Source organism: Epinephelus lanceolatus, chromosome 20 (genome assembly GCF_041903045.1).
Source record: "Epinephelus lanceolatus isolate andai-2023 chromosome 20, ASM4190304v1, whole genome shotgun sequence".
NCBI lineage: Eukaryota > Metazoa > Chordata > Actinopteri > Perciformes > Serranidae > Epinephelus > Epinephelus lanceolatus.
The window spans coordinates 21310943-21329671 of record NC_135753.1 but is presented as its reverse complement, the minus strand read 5'-3'; the positions used below and the strand labels follow the sequence as shown (position 1 = coordinate 21329671).

The 18729-nt window shown below is 41.9% G+C and overlaps 1 protein-coding gene across 1 annotated transcript; it reads right to left on the bottom strand.

Moving 5' to 3' along the window:
- Positions 1–952: 952 nt before the first annotated feature.
- Positions 953–18237, bottom strand: wasf3b (WASP family member 3b). Its single transcript, XM_033638108.2, has 9 exons — positions 18134–18237; positions 10792–10948; positions 7804–7938; positions 7294–7447; positions 6347–6464; positions 5221–5402; positions 4831–5106; positions 4152–4456; positions 953–1131 (listed from the first exon to the last, which is right to left on the bottom strand). The coding sequence occupies exons 2-9, from the start codon at positions 10922–10924 to the stop codon at positions 974–976; spliced, it is 1461 nt and encodes a 486-aa protein (XP_033493999.1). The 5' UTR covers positions 10925–10948; positions 18134–18237; the 3' UTR covers positions 953–973.
- Between the last annotated feature and the right edge of the window lie 492 nt (positions 18238–18729).

Sequence of the window (18729 nt, the reverse complement as noted above, 5' to 3'; positions counted from 1 at the left end):
AAAAACTCCTGCCTCGACTAATTTGTTCATCCTCGCCCTGGCTCCGTGCCCCCCTTTTCACACTCTTCTGTTTCCCTGGCAACTCCCTTCTTAGCTGTACTGTTACTATGGAAACTGAAGTCTTAGTGCCAGGTATGTGTCGTCTCTATGACGACAGTGGAACAGTAAAGAGACATGGCAGCCCAGCCATGATCCTTCATTCATCATTTTATTTTTCTCTGGGTCAAAGGTTACAGAGCTCACACTAGCATATACATGACCCCCCCTCCCCTCCCATCCCCTCCCGTCCCACACAGCGGTGATCGATTGCAGACGCAGATAGCTCAATCAATTATCATGTTTATGATCAATAAGACTTATTACATATCGGCCTTTCATCCATCTTCACCACAGCATTCCCAGACGCTCTCCCCATTCGCTCCCTCGGAGGCTTTATTATCAGCGACTCCATTAACTTCATTTCCAGTTATTGACAGGTTAAAAACTTGCCTCATGATCTAAAGCATGTGTTTCAGTAAAAACATTAAAAAAAGACAAGTACATTGGTTAGCTCGAGAGGAAAGTTTCTAATTCTTCTAACGCTCCCAAGCTTGGACTATACATGAAATAAGCACCTTCACGGGGTGTCTATAGTGTTATAACAGGTAGAGAAACATCCACTGGGGTGTATTCACAATGCTTTCAGATACATTTGTCCGACTACGTTAATGTTTCATCGAGTGGTAAGTATTACAGTATGTTACTAGTGTCTTTACAGTGTTTAAGCATCTCGAATACACCCCCACATTTCCAGTTTTGGACCATTCAGCTTATATCAACCTACAGCATGTGATTGTGTGTAGGTGTGTATATGTGTGTGTTTTCAGCAACAAAGTGTGAGTGTGGTATAGTGGGCATTCTTTCAAGTGAGTGTGAGATCGACTGATTGTATGTGTATCTTCAGTGGTTATCCTTTTTCTTTTGTGTGTGTATGTTAATCCGACCAATCGTTCTCCTCCAACTCGGAGTCGTCCTCAGAGTCGGAGTACTCCACAGCGATGCGTCGCGACAGGATGGTGGCCACGTCGTTTCCAACCGGCTCCCTCTTGGCCTGCTGCTCCTGCTGCTCCTGCACCTTCTTCAGCTGGATGCCTGTAAGACAATGAAGGAGTTTTTTTTAATTGACACATAAAGAAATTAAAACATACAGATCATAAGAGGATCAAAAGTAGCGTCTTTTTAGTGGTATTCCCTTAATTTCAGATTTTAGTTCTTGATTTAGCGGGAAAAAAAAGCACCAAAAAACAGTGGAGGCTCAGAATCAAAAAATTATAAGCACTCTGTATTAAAGCATTTTTTGTTTAAATATCAAATATGGTAACTGTAAATTTGTTATAAATACTGGGGATGGGCATTTTAAGTAATTTCCATACTCAAACACTCGTATTTATTTATTATAGACTATGAGAAATGAACACCCAGGCTAAAATGTGGGTCAGGGTTAGGGTTAGCCTACCTTTCTGTGCAGCACACACTGTAGAGATTAGCTATGATATGCAAGTTAATGTTACAATGCTTGCAAATACTTTCACACATCACTTTGATCAAGTGATCCCTGGCTGAAAATATTGAACTATTGAATTATCTGCGGCTGCAAAGATCTATCATTTTTGCAATGTGGATCTGTGCAGATATCCTTAGATAGCAGTTACATCACTGCATCCCATCCAAAAAATGTACATTTTTAATACAGGACAGGGTCAATTTATGTTTAAATTTACTATATCTGTTTTTATTTACCAAGCAAAACACAAGTTATTACTCTACACAATGAACAAATACTGACACCTAAATCGACACCTCTAGTAAATACTCTTTCTAATTTTTGTTTAAATTACATATTACTAACTGATGGACATAAGTGCAATAAGAGTTGTCTGTGACCTTCCACATAAACATTTGTGTAGTAAAGCTACTCCCTAAGGTCTGCTTTGTCCTGCCGAAGTTATAAATACACAAAGCTCTGCAATGCAGTGGGAGGTTACAATCGACAGTTCATTTTTTTCACTTTAGTACTAAATTATTTACAAAATTTGTGGGTTCCATAAAAAGTTTAAACTGGACTTGTTTAAAGATGCAGTGTGTAGGATTTAGGGGCATCTACTGACAGAAATGGAATATTATCTACCATGTTTTCACTAGTTTATAATCACCTGATAATAATAATTGGGCCAAGGAGAGATGCAAGGAGAGATGTACAAACAAATTATCTCTTATTTTTTTAGTATGCACTGATTTCTAGGATTCACCACTATTTTCTTATTTTTGCTTTTCACTTTATGACTCACTGAGCACAGCCGACAAATTGTTGTCCAACATGAGGAAAAATGTTTTAAACTTGTGAAACATTTAGAAAAATGCATGACATTCATATAATCAAATTTAAATTATTACATTTTAGAGTAATAATAATGATTGAATTATTAAATTTCAGGGCTAAAGAAAGACTACTGTACTTGATTCATCGATCCCAATTACTGTAATTTCAGTTACTGTGCATCCCTCTACTGACCAGTGCTGGAATATACCTAAGTACATTTACTCAAGCACTGTACTTAAGTACAGATTTGAGGTACTTTTACTTTACTGCATATTATAATCTCCTGTAACTTTCTATTTCTACTCCACAACACTTCAGTGGGAAATATTGTACATTTAATCCACTACTACTCTGTGATAACTTTAGTTACGAGTTACTTAACAAATCATATGGTTTTGTGCTCAAGCCATATGAAAATATAGAAGTGCAGCTGAAACTATAAGTCAATTTATTAGAAAATTAATTGGCTACTATTTTCACAATCGTTTGTGATTTCTCATGCAAAAACATTTCATGGTTTCTTCTTCTCAAAAATGAGGGCTTGCTGCTTTTCCTTTAAATTAATTTAGTTATAATTATTTATTAAATATATTTAAACATTTCTGCATGAGTTCTTTTACTTTTAAAAGTTCAATACATTTCCCTGATTGTACTTACATACTTAAACTTAAGGAACATTTTCAATGCAGGATGTTTACTAGTAAGAGAGCATTTTTACAGTGTGGTATTAGTACTTTTACTTAAGTAAAGAATCTGAATACCTTTCCTGTAAAATCACATTTACATTGTCCACGTTTATTCAGCTGTAATGATCTCACTACTACTACTAAGTTCTTCTTCTTACAGAATTTGTTTGGTGGCATCTTGCCTGTTCTTAGACATGTGCCAGAGTCTTTGCACACAACACACCACCTGCCCTTACATAGTGTTCAGGAGGTGTTACTTATGATAAAGTGGGATTCATCATTCAGCACACCTGGATAAGAACAGATTTAATGGTTGATGGTTAAGAGCATTTGGTGCATCTGGAGTTGACTTCTCTTAATATAAGAAAGTATATAAGAGATTTAAGAGAGTGTTACTGCATGAAGCCTGTGGTGTTTTCGTCATATTAGAATAAGCTGTTTATATCTACTCATGGAATGGGTCCTCTTCCACAAAGTCTGCCATGTTGTTCTATAGTAGCCCAAAACGGACAAACCAAACATTGGCGCTAGTTAGGGCACTTCGTGTTTTTGCGGTGGCCACCGTAGTTTTTAGTTGGTTGCATTCTGCAAAGCTTTTCCACTAGATGTCACTAAACCCTACTCAGTAGGCCTTTACAACCTGTCTGACCCATTTATGTTTGAAATACCAAAGATAACACAAGGACTGCGGTGATGACGCCATCTCCCCGTGGTTAATTATAACCAACATTTTCCTCTCACATAAAGATTTTGGTCTTTTGTGGAACACTTAAAGACTCATCTTTAAATGATCGTTGAGCCACTTAATTATAGTGCTCAAAATCTAGGCCATTTCCTGTCATATCAGGACAAGTCCCAATACAATGAGGTCACAGTTATTTGCGTTAAACTGTTTCTTTTACATTAGACGGTCTTATCCTGTTGATCAGTGTCTACAAAGCCACATTAGTTACCCTTTGATACAATGTTGTAAAACAATAAAACATTTCCAAAGGGGAGTAAATACTCTTTGTAGGCCTTGTAATACGTACGCATATTGTTAAAAAGAAGATACACGTACACATTAATCTTCATGGACACACATATAAACACGCTACAGCTCTTACCCATACGTATAGCAGCCAGCAGATCACTGCGGGCATCATTGACCACTGATGTCTCAGCAGGTGCAGAGGAGGACATCTTGCGGGTTGTGGAGTGGGAGGCACCAGCTGGGATGGGAGGAGGTGGAGGGCCAGGAGGTGGTGGAGCTGCCTGGGCTCCACATATAGGCGGTGGAGGTGGAGCGAAGCCACCAGCGCCAGGCAGAGGCATTGGACCTCCAGGAGGTGAGGCAAAGGCAGTTTGGGCTGAGGGGATGAGAGGGGCTGGAGGGGGAGGAGGGGGGCCGGTGTTGGCATAGCCATCCATACTGCAAGAGATAGAGAGTGAAAGAGAATTGTAGAGACAGCAGTGTGTACTTTGGTTTACAAGCACAAACACAGTCTTCAGGGATTGAGAGTGAAGCATGAGGACACGGACCCACTAGGGGGCAGCATGAGCTCAAAGTGAATTGTGGCCACATAAAATCAACAATGAGCAAGAGCAGCAGTGAGGGACAAATATGATTTGATTTAGGAAGAATGACCCCAACTGGATGTATTGTTATACTAAAAAAACATCCAAACATGTCACAAAGAGACACAAAATATAAATATAAATAACACATGAGTGACAGTGTGGGAAAAGCTTGAGATACGAAAGTAAGAGCAAGCTATAGAAGTGTGTCCCATCGAATCTGTTTACCTGTAGTCCATTGGAGGAAGGGACATGGAGCCACCGTTCATAGCCTCAGTGGGCGGAGGAGGCAGCGGGACCTGGTGGTGGTGAACACGGCCCAGTGTCCCACCCTGATAGGCCATCATGGCCCTGCCTCTAGCATCATGCTCACTTCCTCCACGAGGGCCGTGCCCTGAAGCCATCTGGGCAGCCAGGACGCTGGGCGGTGGGCCGGAGTAGGTGTGGGCGTGGCCAGCATGGTTCATGACATTGGGGTAGTGGTGCTGATCAGGACCGTGACCCCTGATAGAGACAGTGGAGGAGGAAGAGAAGATGGAGGGTTAAATAATACTGTAGAGTTTTTGATTAGGGCTTATCAATGATTCTTAGAAGGATCAGGGCAAATATGGGACCTACCTGTTCTCTGGTGACATCGAGCCCTCAGAGGACGCCCCCCTATCTCGGTGTATAGTGTGTCGATGGTCCGGCCTCAGCTCTTTATCCAGAGCCATCATGTTCCACTCCTGCCGACGGTTCCTCGCCTTTCGGACCTTCTTCACCTCCCTCTGTAACGTCCCATCCACACAGCGCCTCTGCTCCTAAGAGAAAGACAGCGAAGGAGAGTGTTTAGGCCATTTTGTTTTGTTAAAATCAGACTATGAATAGAAACTTCAAGAGCTGTTTACTGTCCTTCATTATGTCTTATTCTATGGATGACAATAAAATCAGTTCCACCGAAGTCGTGCTCAGACTGCAGCAGTTTCGGGTTGCGTTATGCACATATGGAGAACTTTCACAGGTGTCCATCTCTCTAATTTCAGACATGCACACACTGCAAGGTTTGAAAATAACACACACCACACACTACAGGATGTTATTATGATTATAGTGCCAGGGGGAGCATGAGCACATCACCTCATGTGATCTTATGGGGAGGCAGGTGTAAACAAAATGGAGGCTGACGTGGTGAGACAGCTTGTTGTAACATTAACAGTGCTTTGCAGTGAGTAAAACAAAAGCAGGGGGCTAAATGAGTACAGGTGAGAAAATGGTTGGGTCAGTGCGGGTTGTCGATTCTTCAGCGAGAAGTGGTGAGATTTTAAATGTCAGTTTAAATGTCTGTCTACAGTGGTATGCTTGCTAACGTTAGTGTCAAGGGCTAGGATGTTTGCCACTACCGTCTAGATTTTACATCCTAAATATCAAACATGTTTGAAATGATCAAGGTATGACAAGTCTGTGAGCAGTTTGGGTGGTTTAAGACTGTATCCGTAAGCCTCTCACATCAACAGAAAATCATCGGTACCGACCAAGTTCCCAGACTGGATTTCTCCTCCGATTGTCAGGGGGGGTGATTCGGAGATAAATTGGATATTAAATGTTCGAAACTAACCTGATAACATTATTTGGTTACTGACTACAGCGGTAGAAGTAGAATAGCTACAGGATAGCATCAGTTGGAGGCTGGCAAGCGAGTAAAATCTCTGTACTTGTGTATTAAATCATAGCATTATCTGTGAGCTCCTCGTGAACTGCACTGTACCTTCTGCTTCCTCTTCTCTTTCCTCTTATCCTCTGTGTCCTGCAGCATCTTCTCCTTCCACAGGTCAAAGAAGTAGGAGGGATCGGTGTAGAACTTGAGTGCTTCCTTGTGGTCATCCCTACAGAAACAGACACAGAGAGGGTTACACAGCTGCACTAGTGTCTTTGTTTAGAAACGTGTATGAAGTAGAGCCAGTGCATGTGCAGATAGAGAGAAGGGTAGTATTTTTTGGCTCAGTGTCTCTGTAGGAGGACTGAGTGTAGTAAAAAACATGTCAAGCTATGAATATTGCAAACGTGGAAGAGGCTGATGGAAGAACGAGGGTGAAGTTATGTGTGGGGATCCAGCGTAACTGGAAATGACAGGATGTGAGAGTGAAAAGGCAGGGAGACAGAAAGACTGGAGAAAGAGAGAGGAAAGTGTGCTATGTAGTCAGGGTTAGGAGTTGGACTCCCTCTGGAGCCAGCCGTGCTAAATATGTAATGCACCCAAAGTACTGGAAAGCACAGCGGATAAAAGCAGCCATCAAGTAGCAGTAAGAAATAGGACCAAATCTGCTGTTTCACTGCGAATGTAGGTCAAACACAAGGAGCTGAAATCAAATCCAGAACAGGGGATGACTTTAAGTATCATGCCAAAGTTATAAAGTAGAACATATGGTTTAAACTTTAAATTTTAGATCTTTAAAACTGCCTTGTTAACAAGCACATGCTTTGTTAAAACTAAGAAAATTAAGTCTTAAATGTAAGTGGAAATACTATAACCCAAAACGGTATAATCATTTTCACATTTTCCTCATCTCTGAAGGACGCACTTGGGGGGTGGGGGGCAAAAGAAGCTCTTGATTGAAAACCCTACAACAGAGCTCAGAGAACATGGCTGTGATTATGCTGTGTGGGCATAAGCAGAGAGTGTTTGCTGAGTGTGTGCGCATTGATTACACCAACCTGTAAGACGAGAGGATGCTGAGTGGTGGAGGCTTGTCGCTCAGATTGTACATCTCTTTGACAGGATTGGGCACGCTGCTCTTGGACACCACCTGCTGGTCCTGAATGGTGGAGCTCTTGAAGGCTTTCCTCATGTTGATGTCTTGTAGGGAAACTGAGAGCACAAAAGGTGGTTAAATGAGTGGTTGGATGTTGGTAGAACAGGCGGAAAAGATGAGACTGAAAACACTTGGGTGATAGAGACAGAGCAGAATGAAGTCCTGCCAACACCAGAGGGGAAAATGACAATGCTATCCACTGACTTTGTGTCATGTGAAAGTGCCTCCTGATCACCTATGTGAGCAAAAAACAGACCTAAAAGTTGCTGTACTGTGGGTAGCACTACCAACAGGGAGAAGAACCCTGAACTAAGTTTTTATCAGCTGTCAAACAGAAACACTGAGCCGTTCTTTCTCTGTAAGCGATGACTTCCTGTGCTTTTCCCCTTCAGCCCTTTAACCTCTCACCCACCTTCTTCTACGGTGGAGTCAAGCTGCGTGACCTTGACGGCTAGCCGGTCAATGCGGTCCTGGAGAGAGTTGGCACGCAGATAGAAGGTGTTGGCCTCATTGAACAGCTCGCCAAATATATCCTCCGCATGTTTACCTGGAAGGGAACGGCAGAGAAGACAGAGAGACGGGGAATTTGAGAGCTTTCAGAGAGAAATCTGGAGCCAAGTAAATCCCTGCGGAGACTGGAGTCCAATCGATACGGTGGTAATGTGACACAATGTGAGTCTGCGCAGGAAATGGCATCTCATCCAGCTCCATTTAGCAACATCTCTCATTAATAAATGAACATGCACTAACTGCTGAAATCCTCCTACACCTGTTTATTGAAGTTATTCATCACTGTCCTGTTACTGCTGGAGACTCATCGCCTCAGGGTGACCAGTTCAAAGCCCTAAACCATCTGTACAAATGTTAGCAGGGAAAGAAAATAACTCTCTCTTCGCTACATCAACAGCTGCTGTTGATGTGCCATTAAGCAAAACACATAATCCCATTGTTACAGTGATAGTGTTTAGTGACTCAGAGTAGAATATGGGTAGATTTCATACACTTAAACCCTTGTATCCATATTTATTAATGCATGGCTACCCTCCAGATGTTCACACCCACAGACACAAAGACCCTGTACATGTGCTAAAGTCATTGCTGCTCCTGACCCTGATGTTGTGCAGTCAAAACAAGCACTACAGAGCAGTGCAGGAGTTAGTGCCAAAATCTAGAAATGAGTTTGCATATTTGCACTTCCGCTCCCCTTGTCTCAAATTCAATAGCTTTTTGAATGGGTTTTTGGTTAGATGCCTGCAATGGGCTTGAGAAACACTCACATTTTTATTCTACAGCATAAAACACATCAGTAAATACCCTACTCGTGGATTTTGAAGCTTTTGCACAACTTAAAAAATGGGGTTGCTAACAAGAGGTTAAATGAGACAACAGCTGACAGCCTTGTTATGGTGTCGACACTGAAGCCATGCAGCTGTGGTGTAGTTTGCTTATAGCCTAACGGTAGCTTTTTACTTCTGGAGATCGCATTTACGCTTCAAAAATCATGCAAGTGGTGTTAATTTGTAAAGATTATATTGCTGAACAAAACATGCAAGTATCATAAACTTTGCCACCAAGTTTATTTCTGCAATAATTCAATGGAAAACTCCCATTGGCTTTTTTGGCGAGGTAACCAGAGTATTGCTAACTTCAGGGTTGGCCTAAAAAAATACACCATCCTTGGAGCACTCTATTGGCAGCTGTTCTTATAACATGTGGAGTGATTGGAGCAATGTTACGTCAGCAGCTACAGAAAATAAATTTGCCGTGATGTTACATTACGTGGAAGGTTATCCACAGAAGATCACTGTTAAAATTTCATTATACGCAACTAAATTCCATTGACTATTACAGGTCTGGCAAATGTGATTGTGAAATCCCATGACTTTTCTAGGTTTTCCGTAACCATGGGAACCCTGCAGTTTGTAAAGCAGAGGCTTGGCTTAGCATTGTCAGAATGGATTGCAGCAATTTTTGATATTTGACTGGATAACTAACATTTTGTTGTTTAGTTCTAACCCTCATTCACACTCATGTTCTTAACAGGGAATAACCCTGAAAAGTGGAGACAACTGCTCCAGAGAGGAAGTAAACCAAATTAAAAGCTGTAAGTGTGAAACGACAGTTAACACACAGTTTATGGAAAACTATAAACTGTAGGCACTGGGGGTTTAGCCTGTGGCTAATAAGTGTAAAAGGCTTTTACTAAAAGACTGCCAGGCAGTACTGAAATGACAAAACCTGGATAAAAAAATGCTTCCCCTAGATGTCAACAGGTTAAACCCAGCCAGGCTTGTTTAATAACATTGTTTAATCATAGAACAGTCTGTGTATAAAGGTGGTACGGCAAACCCACACAGACACACTCGAAGGGCTATTTCTGTCCCTCCTGCTGACAGGATGGGCTGCAGGAAAAATATTTAGAGGAAGGAAGAATCTCAGATCCGGCATGCTGAGCCCAGTCAACTCTGACCCCTCCTGAGGATTCTTACGGTTCACTTACACACATACATGTGCACACAGACATGCACATGTATGTAGTCTGTGGATACAACCCTCCAGGCGTGCATGGGCAATTATATATAGCTCCCACAGCTGCTGTTGAAAGGCCCACTCCCAGTACAGGAACTTGACACAATAAAAGACAGAGAGTGGACACGACTGGGTTAAAACGTAGGAGGTCAACAGCAAAAAGGACAGGTTTAATGTATGCTGCTGTGGTTCAGAATGACCTCTCAACAAGTTAGCATGCAAGAGGGAAAATGGATTCAACTGAGGATGAATGGGTGAAGGATAACTGTCAAAGGACAACAGATAACAGGCTGTTGACAGGAGAGAAGTGAGGACATGGGAATAGAAGATGGATGGGCTGATAGATGCCCTCGGTGCTGTAATAACTCTGTCTAATGCATTTACAGTGAGCATAACAATCCATATGAAACAGTGCTGCACACAGACACAGTTAACACGCACCCATCCAGTCATGCACACACACACAGTCTATCTGCACACTCCCATCCACACAGCTGTCCAGATAAGTTCACTTTTGCAGAGCTATCTAAAAGGATTACATTTCAACCCTCCGTGCTCCAGTGCGAGGTTGCTGTAAGTCTGCTGCTAGCCCAGTGACCCCAGGCCCTGTAACCATGACAACGCCCAAATCAATCACAGCTTCGGGATTACTGGTGAAACCATGTGATCTTGTCCTGCTACAAAGAGGCTACACACACACAGTGAAGACAGTCGTCACACTGAAGTTAGCGGGGGTCACAGCCTGAGGATGCTGTAGTTTCAATATGTTTTCTTATGTTAAACAAAGACCTCTTTGAGCCTTTCAGAAGCTGTTTTCTTCTTGTTCTACATTGTGGGTGCGTGTGTTTGTCCATGTGAGTGTGTGTCTTACTCAGGCTGCTGAGCTGACGGATGATGGCAGAGAGCGTGTTGTTCATCACACACTCCAGCTCGCTGCCGATGCCTTCAGGGAGCTCCCCTCGGCAGAGGTGACGGGGCTCGATGTTCCTCTTCACCAGCGGCATGGTGAGGCCTCACACCGTCACAAACTGCAGGGATACAAAGGGAACAAGCAAGCACACACTGTTTTAGACATTTGTACTTTGGTAAGAGAGACGGTCTGTAATGGAGAAAGCAGCAGGCAGATGCTGACCAACTGAATCTGATCTGCTGTCCATGAATGAGACAGCCTGCCCCCACTGACTGTGGACAGCACTGTACGCATCTGCTATAGAGCAAGAAACATATGTATTAATCTATAGACTGAGGCTAGATGTTGTGTATGACTTAGATTATCATGATGCTGCAACTATTCTTTTTCATTATCAATTCATTCCCTGATTATTTTCTCAATTAGCTGATGAATCATTTGTTCTATAAAATGTCTGAAAATAGTAAAGATGGCCATCGCAATTTCAAATTTCTTGTGTAATCCAACCCCAACTCAAATAAATTCAATTTTCATTTTAAAAGCAGCAAATATTCACATTTGAAAAGCTGAAACCAGAGATTTTTTGTCTTTTTTTGCTTAAAAAATCACTTAAATGGTAAATAGTCCTGCACTTGTATAGCGCCTTTCTAGTTATTTGACCACTCTAAGTGCTTTTACACTACAAGTCACATTCACCCATTCACACACTGGCGGCCGAAGCTACCATACAAGGTGCCACCTGCTACTCAGTTTTTTAACACACTCACACACTGATGGAACCATCAGGAGAATGTGGGGTTCAGTATCCTGCTCAAGGACACTTGCAGACTGGAGGAGCCGGGGAACAAACTGCTGATCTTCTGATTAGTGGACAACCCGCTCTACTTTAAAGGTATACTATGCAGGATTGTCCTAAAAAACAATGCAAAGACAATGTATAGTAATGCCTCTCAATCATCACTTATGACTGACAAGAAGTATTTGGCGGCGTATTGATCCAAAAGTCTCGACCGTCTGTCTGTGTTTTCTTATTTCCTTGCTGTGTTCATGACAATTCAGGGCATGTACCCCAGTGCTCAGGTGTGGTCAGGACTTTATACAAAGGTAGCGACCAGACCGTCAGCAGCAGGTATCTAAGAAGAAGTCACAAATATTAACGCAGCACCAAAATGTACATATAATGAGGCGAAATGCCAAGCAGACAATACAAATACATAGCTTGTTCTGAGTGAATGTTACAAGCAGTATCCCACAATTCCTGCATGGTATACCTTTAAACAATTAGTTATTAAATAAGTCATCAATTAATTTTCTGTCAGTCGATTAAGTGACTAGTTGTTCCAGCCATAATTTAATATCTTTGCTTAATCTTATAATCTTAAATACGGATACAATATCACATTCTCCAAAATTATTTCACTGTTAAACAGCTGTTGGCTGCTTCATCATCATATTCACGCGCTTATGGTTTAAATTAAATATTGTAATGAAGACACAGTTACATTTAGGGTTGCAGCGATATACCAAATCAAGGTATACTGTGATACAAAAGTTGACGGTTATCATACCACGGCATGTACATTTGCTTATCTATGACAGTGGGAAAAAAATGCAGCTGGACATTGAATCTCTCCTTTATTTTAGTTATTTTATAAGTGGAGACTTTTCCATTAAGAAAATGGTTTCAAGGTATGATTATGGTAATAAAACGTTTGTTCAACCAACTATAACCCTTCTGTTTTCATTCCTTTAAGGGTCATTCTGACTGGTAATACTATAAATTCTGTAATATTCATACCGTTTTAACCCTCATTACATTACGTTCCAACATAATGAGTCAGAATGTTCACATTTGATTGCTTCAGCATCACCCTGCTGTAGTTCACACTGAGGTGAATGACACAAACCGATGAAGCCAAATCAAATATGCCTCCAATAAATATAACTTTCCTGTTGGAGGTGGCATCCTCCCTATAAATGTATTTTTGTGGGTGTAGTTTTTGTTGCTGTTGTTGCAGTTTCTATTTTTCTGTCCACCCTCTCGGTAGCCAGAGAACTGACAGTGTTTACCAACAGTGTCCCAGAGCCACAAGACTTGTGGCAACCAGCAGAGAGATTAAAGCATTAGGGATAGGAAGATACAGCATGCCAGCTAATCCTAGGCCGGCTTGTCAGAGCCCCAGCTGGAATCCTGACACAAACAGAGATTCATGGATGTGGTCAGGCAAACACCAAAAAGGCAGGAAACAAAAGGGCACTCCAAAGTTACACACCACTTACAATGTGTTAGACACATTTACCCCCCATAGCAACTGTCTACATCAAGCATCTCATGGACAAGAGGTCTGTGCTTGTGACAGCAAGGGATGTAAACATTAATAAAGTCCTCCTCTGCTGAGCTGTAATGTTATCTGGTTCGGTGGTGCTTGGTGAGCTGGCAGTAGATGCACGGTTCCTAATGCGTGGTGATGTGGTTGGCGGGTGTAGTGTGGTAGAAAGAAAATAGTTCCTACATGAAACTGCTCACAACAAGTCTGTGGATTGTCTTGAGTAACTGGGTCATGGTTTCTGGAAAGAGACATTGCTGCAGAGTTATTCAAATGTTTTTTTGGCACTTTGAGCACCACAAGTCAAGTGCCACCTCATCCCAAGAGCAGGCAGACATCTCTAACAGTCGGCAGCTCACACCGAAACAATCTAGATTGATTAATGGCACTAGAGGTAAACCAAAAAATTTGATTTCGGGATGAACTGTCCCTTTAAACCCTCCCTGGCTCTTTGACCAGACACTTTACACTCCCTGTAGTTCAAAGAACTACAAACAATTCCTCAAAGCAACAAAAGTCCAGGGTGCATCGGAGCGGCCATCTTATCAGAGCTTCTTCCTGCTTCCTGTTTTTGCTGGTCTCAACCTGGCTCCTGTTTCCTGGTCCTCCCTGTGTCACATCTCTCCTTCCTGTCCAAACACTTGGCCAGAACAATACAGCTATGACTCCAGAAGAAACCGAGAGGACGGACGGATGGACGGGGTGGCAGATGGAAACATGCTCACACCATTTTTAGATTCACTGATTAAATGATTTCGCTCCGAACTACAAGTGCAGTTCCAGACTTTTTCCTGTGCAGCTACGCCAAATAAAAAAAAAATCTCCTCAGTGAAAAGCAGGCTGGAACGACACAGGAGCTCTGGCAGTGTGACAGAAGGCTAATAATAGCTGAAAGGTACTAGAAATACAACTCATGTTTTTGGACCTTGCAGAGACATTTTGTTTCAGGAGAAGTAGGTTTTAAAATCCCTCACAGCTATGACTATAGGCCTTCTGAGTGGCTTCAAATCTTTCATTCTTTCTGAATCCTTATCTCATAATAACACACCAAATACAAAGATGAGGTTAAATCATCAATACAATAAATCACCAACAAAGCAAGCAGCAGTGCTGTGTTATCAGTGTCTCAGCAGGAAACTACTGTAATTACAGATCATGTCATTTCAGCTATCCAAAACAGAAAAGAGACACTTCTGTTCACTGGGGATGATTCCCACCAGCCGAGTCCTCATCTGGCCTCGTTTTCTCAGCTAGCGACCCCCTGCAAACCCCAACAGCCTCACGCCAATAAGAGAAAACAAAGGGTAAAATTACACCATCATGTGCTGCCACAAAGGACACTGAATACAGCCACTAAGGTCTGGTTTGGAGCAAAAGCGCTCCTTGCATAAACATTTTGGAAACACTGCTCTTGTTGTAGCATGGGATGAGAGGGAGGTGATGCAAATGAGAAAATTGTATGTTTTTGCTTCTGCTGTCTGGCTGGCATGACAATCACATCAATGAGGCGAAATAATGAGCGACTGACTGGGGGGCGAACACGAGAAGGGAGGAGGGAGGAGGGAGGAGAGACGGGCCTTGTCTGCTTGTGAGAAATGAGGGGAAAGTGGAGGCGAAGAGGGGCGCATGAGAGAGACACCAAGTGGGACAAGAGTGTGTGACAGGAAGGAGACAGTGAATGAGACAGTGTGTGAGACAGAAAGGAAAGGTTGTGAGCAACATTAAGAGGTGGACAAAGTGTGTGTGTGTGTGTGTGTGTGTGTGTGTTTATGTGTTTGTGCGGGAGAAAGGGTGTATCAGATGGGGGGAGGGGTATGAACAGGGACCTCGGGGAAGCCACTGAAAGGTTCCCGGGACAATAGAGCTCCGTTCACACGGCAACAGCACTAGCTCTCCCATGCATCCTCCCCCTCCTCCTCCTCCTCCTCTTCGACCTTCTTTAAGGCCCCCTGTACTCTTGCAGTGAAAGCGTAGCAAGCGATCGCTCCTCCGCTCACTCGGGGAGAAAGACAGGGGCGAGAAAGGGAAAGTGGAGCCTGAACATAAGCCAGAGACACCACCAGAGAGGATGTATTAGCTTATGCTCTCAAACACAGATTCTCACTCCCATGCTTACTGTTTCTCGCTCTTCCTTTTTGTCACGTGTTTGGATGCTTAATTTATTACAACCCAATATGCACACTCAGGCATTCAGGCATACAAACATGTACAAACACACACAAACACACCAGGTAGCCTCTGAAACGACCCATTAGCAGCATGTAAACTGTCCCTTCCGCAGCCAAAAATGTCTTTGATCCTCAGAGGGGTGACATTCAGGGTAAAACACACTTCCCCTTGCGACTCCTGCAAGATGCTCACATCTCTACACCAGCTCACAGAGACAGAAGAGGCATTTACTACAGATGTGAGAACTCCATTAAGATCTGAAAGGGAAGTCATTAGCAATTTATGAGCCGAGTACAGCTTCTTGTGTTGCAGGCTGTTTTGCTTGCACTGATGTTATGAATAATGCAGCCTGGATTACGTCAGGTCACACTGCCCCAAATATGACGTAAAAAAATTTCTGCTGTGACACTGCGCCTGTCCAGGAAGATCTCCTCGTCCCATTATTACTCAGGTGCACGCGTGGTGAGACATTCAGACCCTGTGGGTATACAGTTATTGACCAAACAGTAAATCCTCAGTGTGTACAAAAAGAGTAGGCTGGCAGGCTTGGCCATAAGTTCTGTTTTAGAGCCAAAAAGACAGACTGTTTGTTGGGGCTGGGCAATAACTTAATAATGTCATTTACTGACTTTTAACAAAATTATAACGTGATGATATAATCTTATCATCCCATCATTATGCAAATTTATGTCCACATTAATTCAGAGCAATTCAGAGCTGTTCTCAGAAACTAACAAAATGTGCTCTTTTTATACATACAACGAGTTTGGTTGGTTGAATTTGTCACTGTGTGATTTTGCCATGTTGTGATATATATTGACATCTAAGAATATCCTGCGTCTTCATCTAAATCATCCAGCCCTCATATCTGTTGAGTTAATCTGCAGGATTTATCTTAATCTAATGCCTGACTTTTTAATACAAACATGACCCCAAGTTGTCATAATCCCAACGGTGATCCTATGGGCTAAACAGACGATTTATTTTGGTAGTGGATTAATTAGTTGATTGAAAATGTAATAATCAATCAAGTATGAAATACTGCATGTGTCGCTTTCAGTTTGACACCAACATGCTTACTTCCATCCTTATGAAATTAACTGAATATTTTAAGTTTTTGTTTAGCTGTTGTTTGGATTAAGTAAGCTTCACTAACTCCATGTTTTGCTTTTGTTTTGTGTTTGCAATTTTATTGATTAGATTACTCACAATCAATTAATCTAAAATGTTGTTGCTTTATTGATTAACAGCGAACAGTTGCAGCTAGATATTGGTGATATATTTGCTATAAATATGAGGTTAACTGTGGTTATAACACACGAATCAATAACAAGGTTCAACCTGACAGTTGTAAATATTGTTTGCCTTTATCTTAATGACATAAATTGAGCATTTTAAGTTTATTTAGCTGTTGCAATACCAAGCATTTCTTACACCGAGCTCCACGTTTTGCATTTGATTTGTGTTCATTTTGCTATTTTATACATGAATCTAATATATGGTCGATTTATTGATTGATAGTAAGTAGTTGCAGCAAGATATTGGTCATATATTTGCTATCAATATGAGGAACACACAGGAATATAATCTCAGTATCCATAACGAAGTATAACTTGACAGTTGCAAACTGTTTCTATACCAAGCATTTCTCACTTTGAGTTGCATGTTTTGCATTTGTTCTGTGTTAATATTGCAATTCTATACATTAGATTACTCACAATCAGTTAATCTGAAATGTGGTCACTTACTTGATTAACAGCGAATAGTTGCAGCTAGATACTGGTGATATATTTGCTATGAATATGAGGTAAGCTGTCGTTATAATATCAGTATTCATCACAAGTTCAACTTGACAGTTGTAAAAATTATTTGTCTTTATCTTTATGACATAAACTGAACATTTTAAATTCATTTAGCTGTTGCAACACCAAGCACTTCTCACTTTGAGCTCCATATTTTGCATTTGTTTGTATTAATTTTGCTATTTTACATATATGAGATTATTCATAATCAATTACTCTAAAATATGGTCAGATCATTGATTCATACTGAATAGTTGCAGCTAGATATTGGTGATATATTTGCTATGAATATGAGGTAAGCTGTCGTTGTAATATCAGTATCAATTATTAACTTGCCATCATTTATATTTCATAAATCAGTACTTTACATGGATTTCAGGTTGGCTACAGTCTCACGTGAATGTCAAGCTTAAGTTATAACAATGTATTATCTTGATGTTTTATGCCTAAAAATCCCAAATTCATCCACACACACACTCCTTTTCTCTGCTCCCCACAGGCTGATCCACGCACGGACACGCACATCCACAGAAACACGCACACATACACACGCAGGCGTGAACTAATGGCAACCGCGATCAATCACTGTTCCGCACCGTCGCTTCCCGTTACTGATGGACTGACCCACATCTGTTCATCCACCTCGGCTCCCGTGAATTTCTGTCAGTTTTAATCTCAAATTTAACCAGCCGTTTTCTGCCTGGGCTCCTCACAAACTGATTCACACGTCGGTGTACAACCAGTATCAATTATCTGCTCCGAAAAGCTGTAAAGTTGCTTAAAATATTCAATGTTCAAGGCGGGTTTCGGCCACGGAGAGTCCGTTTGTTATCCTTAACTGGGGGGTCCGCACCAACTGACCACTTGGTTAGCTAGCTTATGTCCAGTGGTCGAGTTCATAGTTCGGACAAATGAGACTACAGTCAACAGAAATAGCCACACAGTTTCTACCCCTCAGATAAAAGCTGCCATTAGAGGTTGTAAAAAGTACCATAAGACCCTCACCAGCACTTGAAATATTAGAAGAAATCAGCCCGTCCGCATGTCCCGTTAGATACTCCTATTAGCTCTTCCATCCTGTGTCCCCAGCCCGTCTGGCCACTCCGGGCAACAATCCTTTGAGGACGAGGACACGCCCACTAGCCATGTGCACCAATCGAATCACACAGCAGGGGATTTAACACATGATGGGCGTTCTTATCAACCAATGGTGTTGCGCAAAGCGAATGATTGACAGGGAGACTCCCCGGCTCGAGAGCGGTGCTGCGAATGGAGGAGGCGGGGCTACGGCTGGGTGTTGCTGAACAGCTTAACATTTTATTTTTATTTTTTTCACGCAACTGGGACCCACTCCTTGTCAAAATTATTAGGGCTTTAAATTCATCTTGGGGCCTGTGGGGATTTTGTAGTCATGAAGACCTATTTAGATAACGAGTGATAGCAGAAAACTGTGAGCCAGAGAGGTTTTCAGGGGGTTAGAAACAAGCTCCGGGCAGTGATGCTGAGAATGAGCTGGGATAGTATTGTATAACAGACTGAAATAGCTGGGCCAGCATCCTGCAGGAAGAGGTTCAATAAGAGGACTTGCTATACTTAGATCT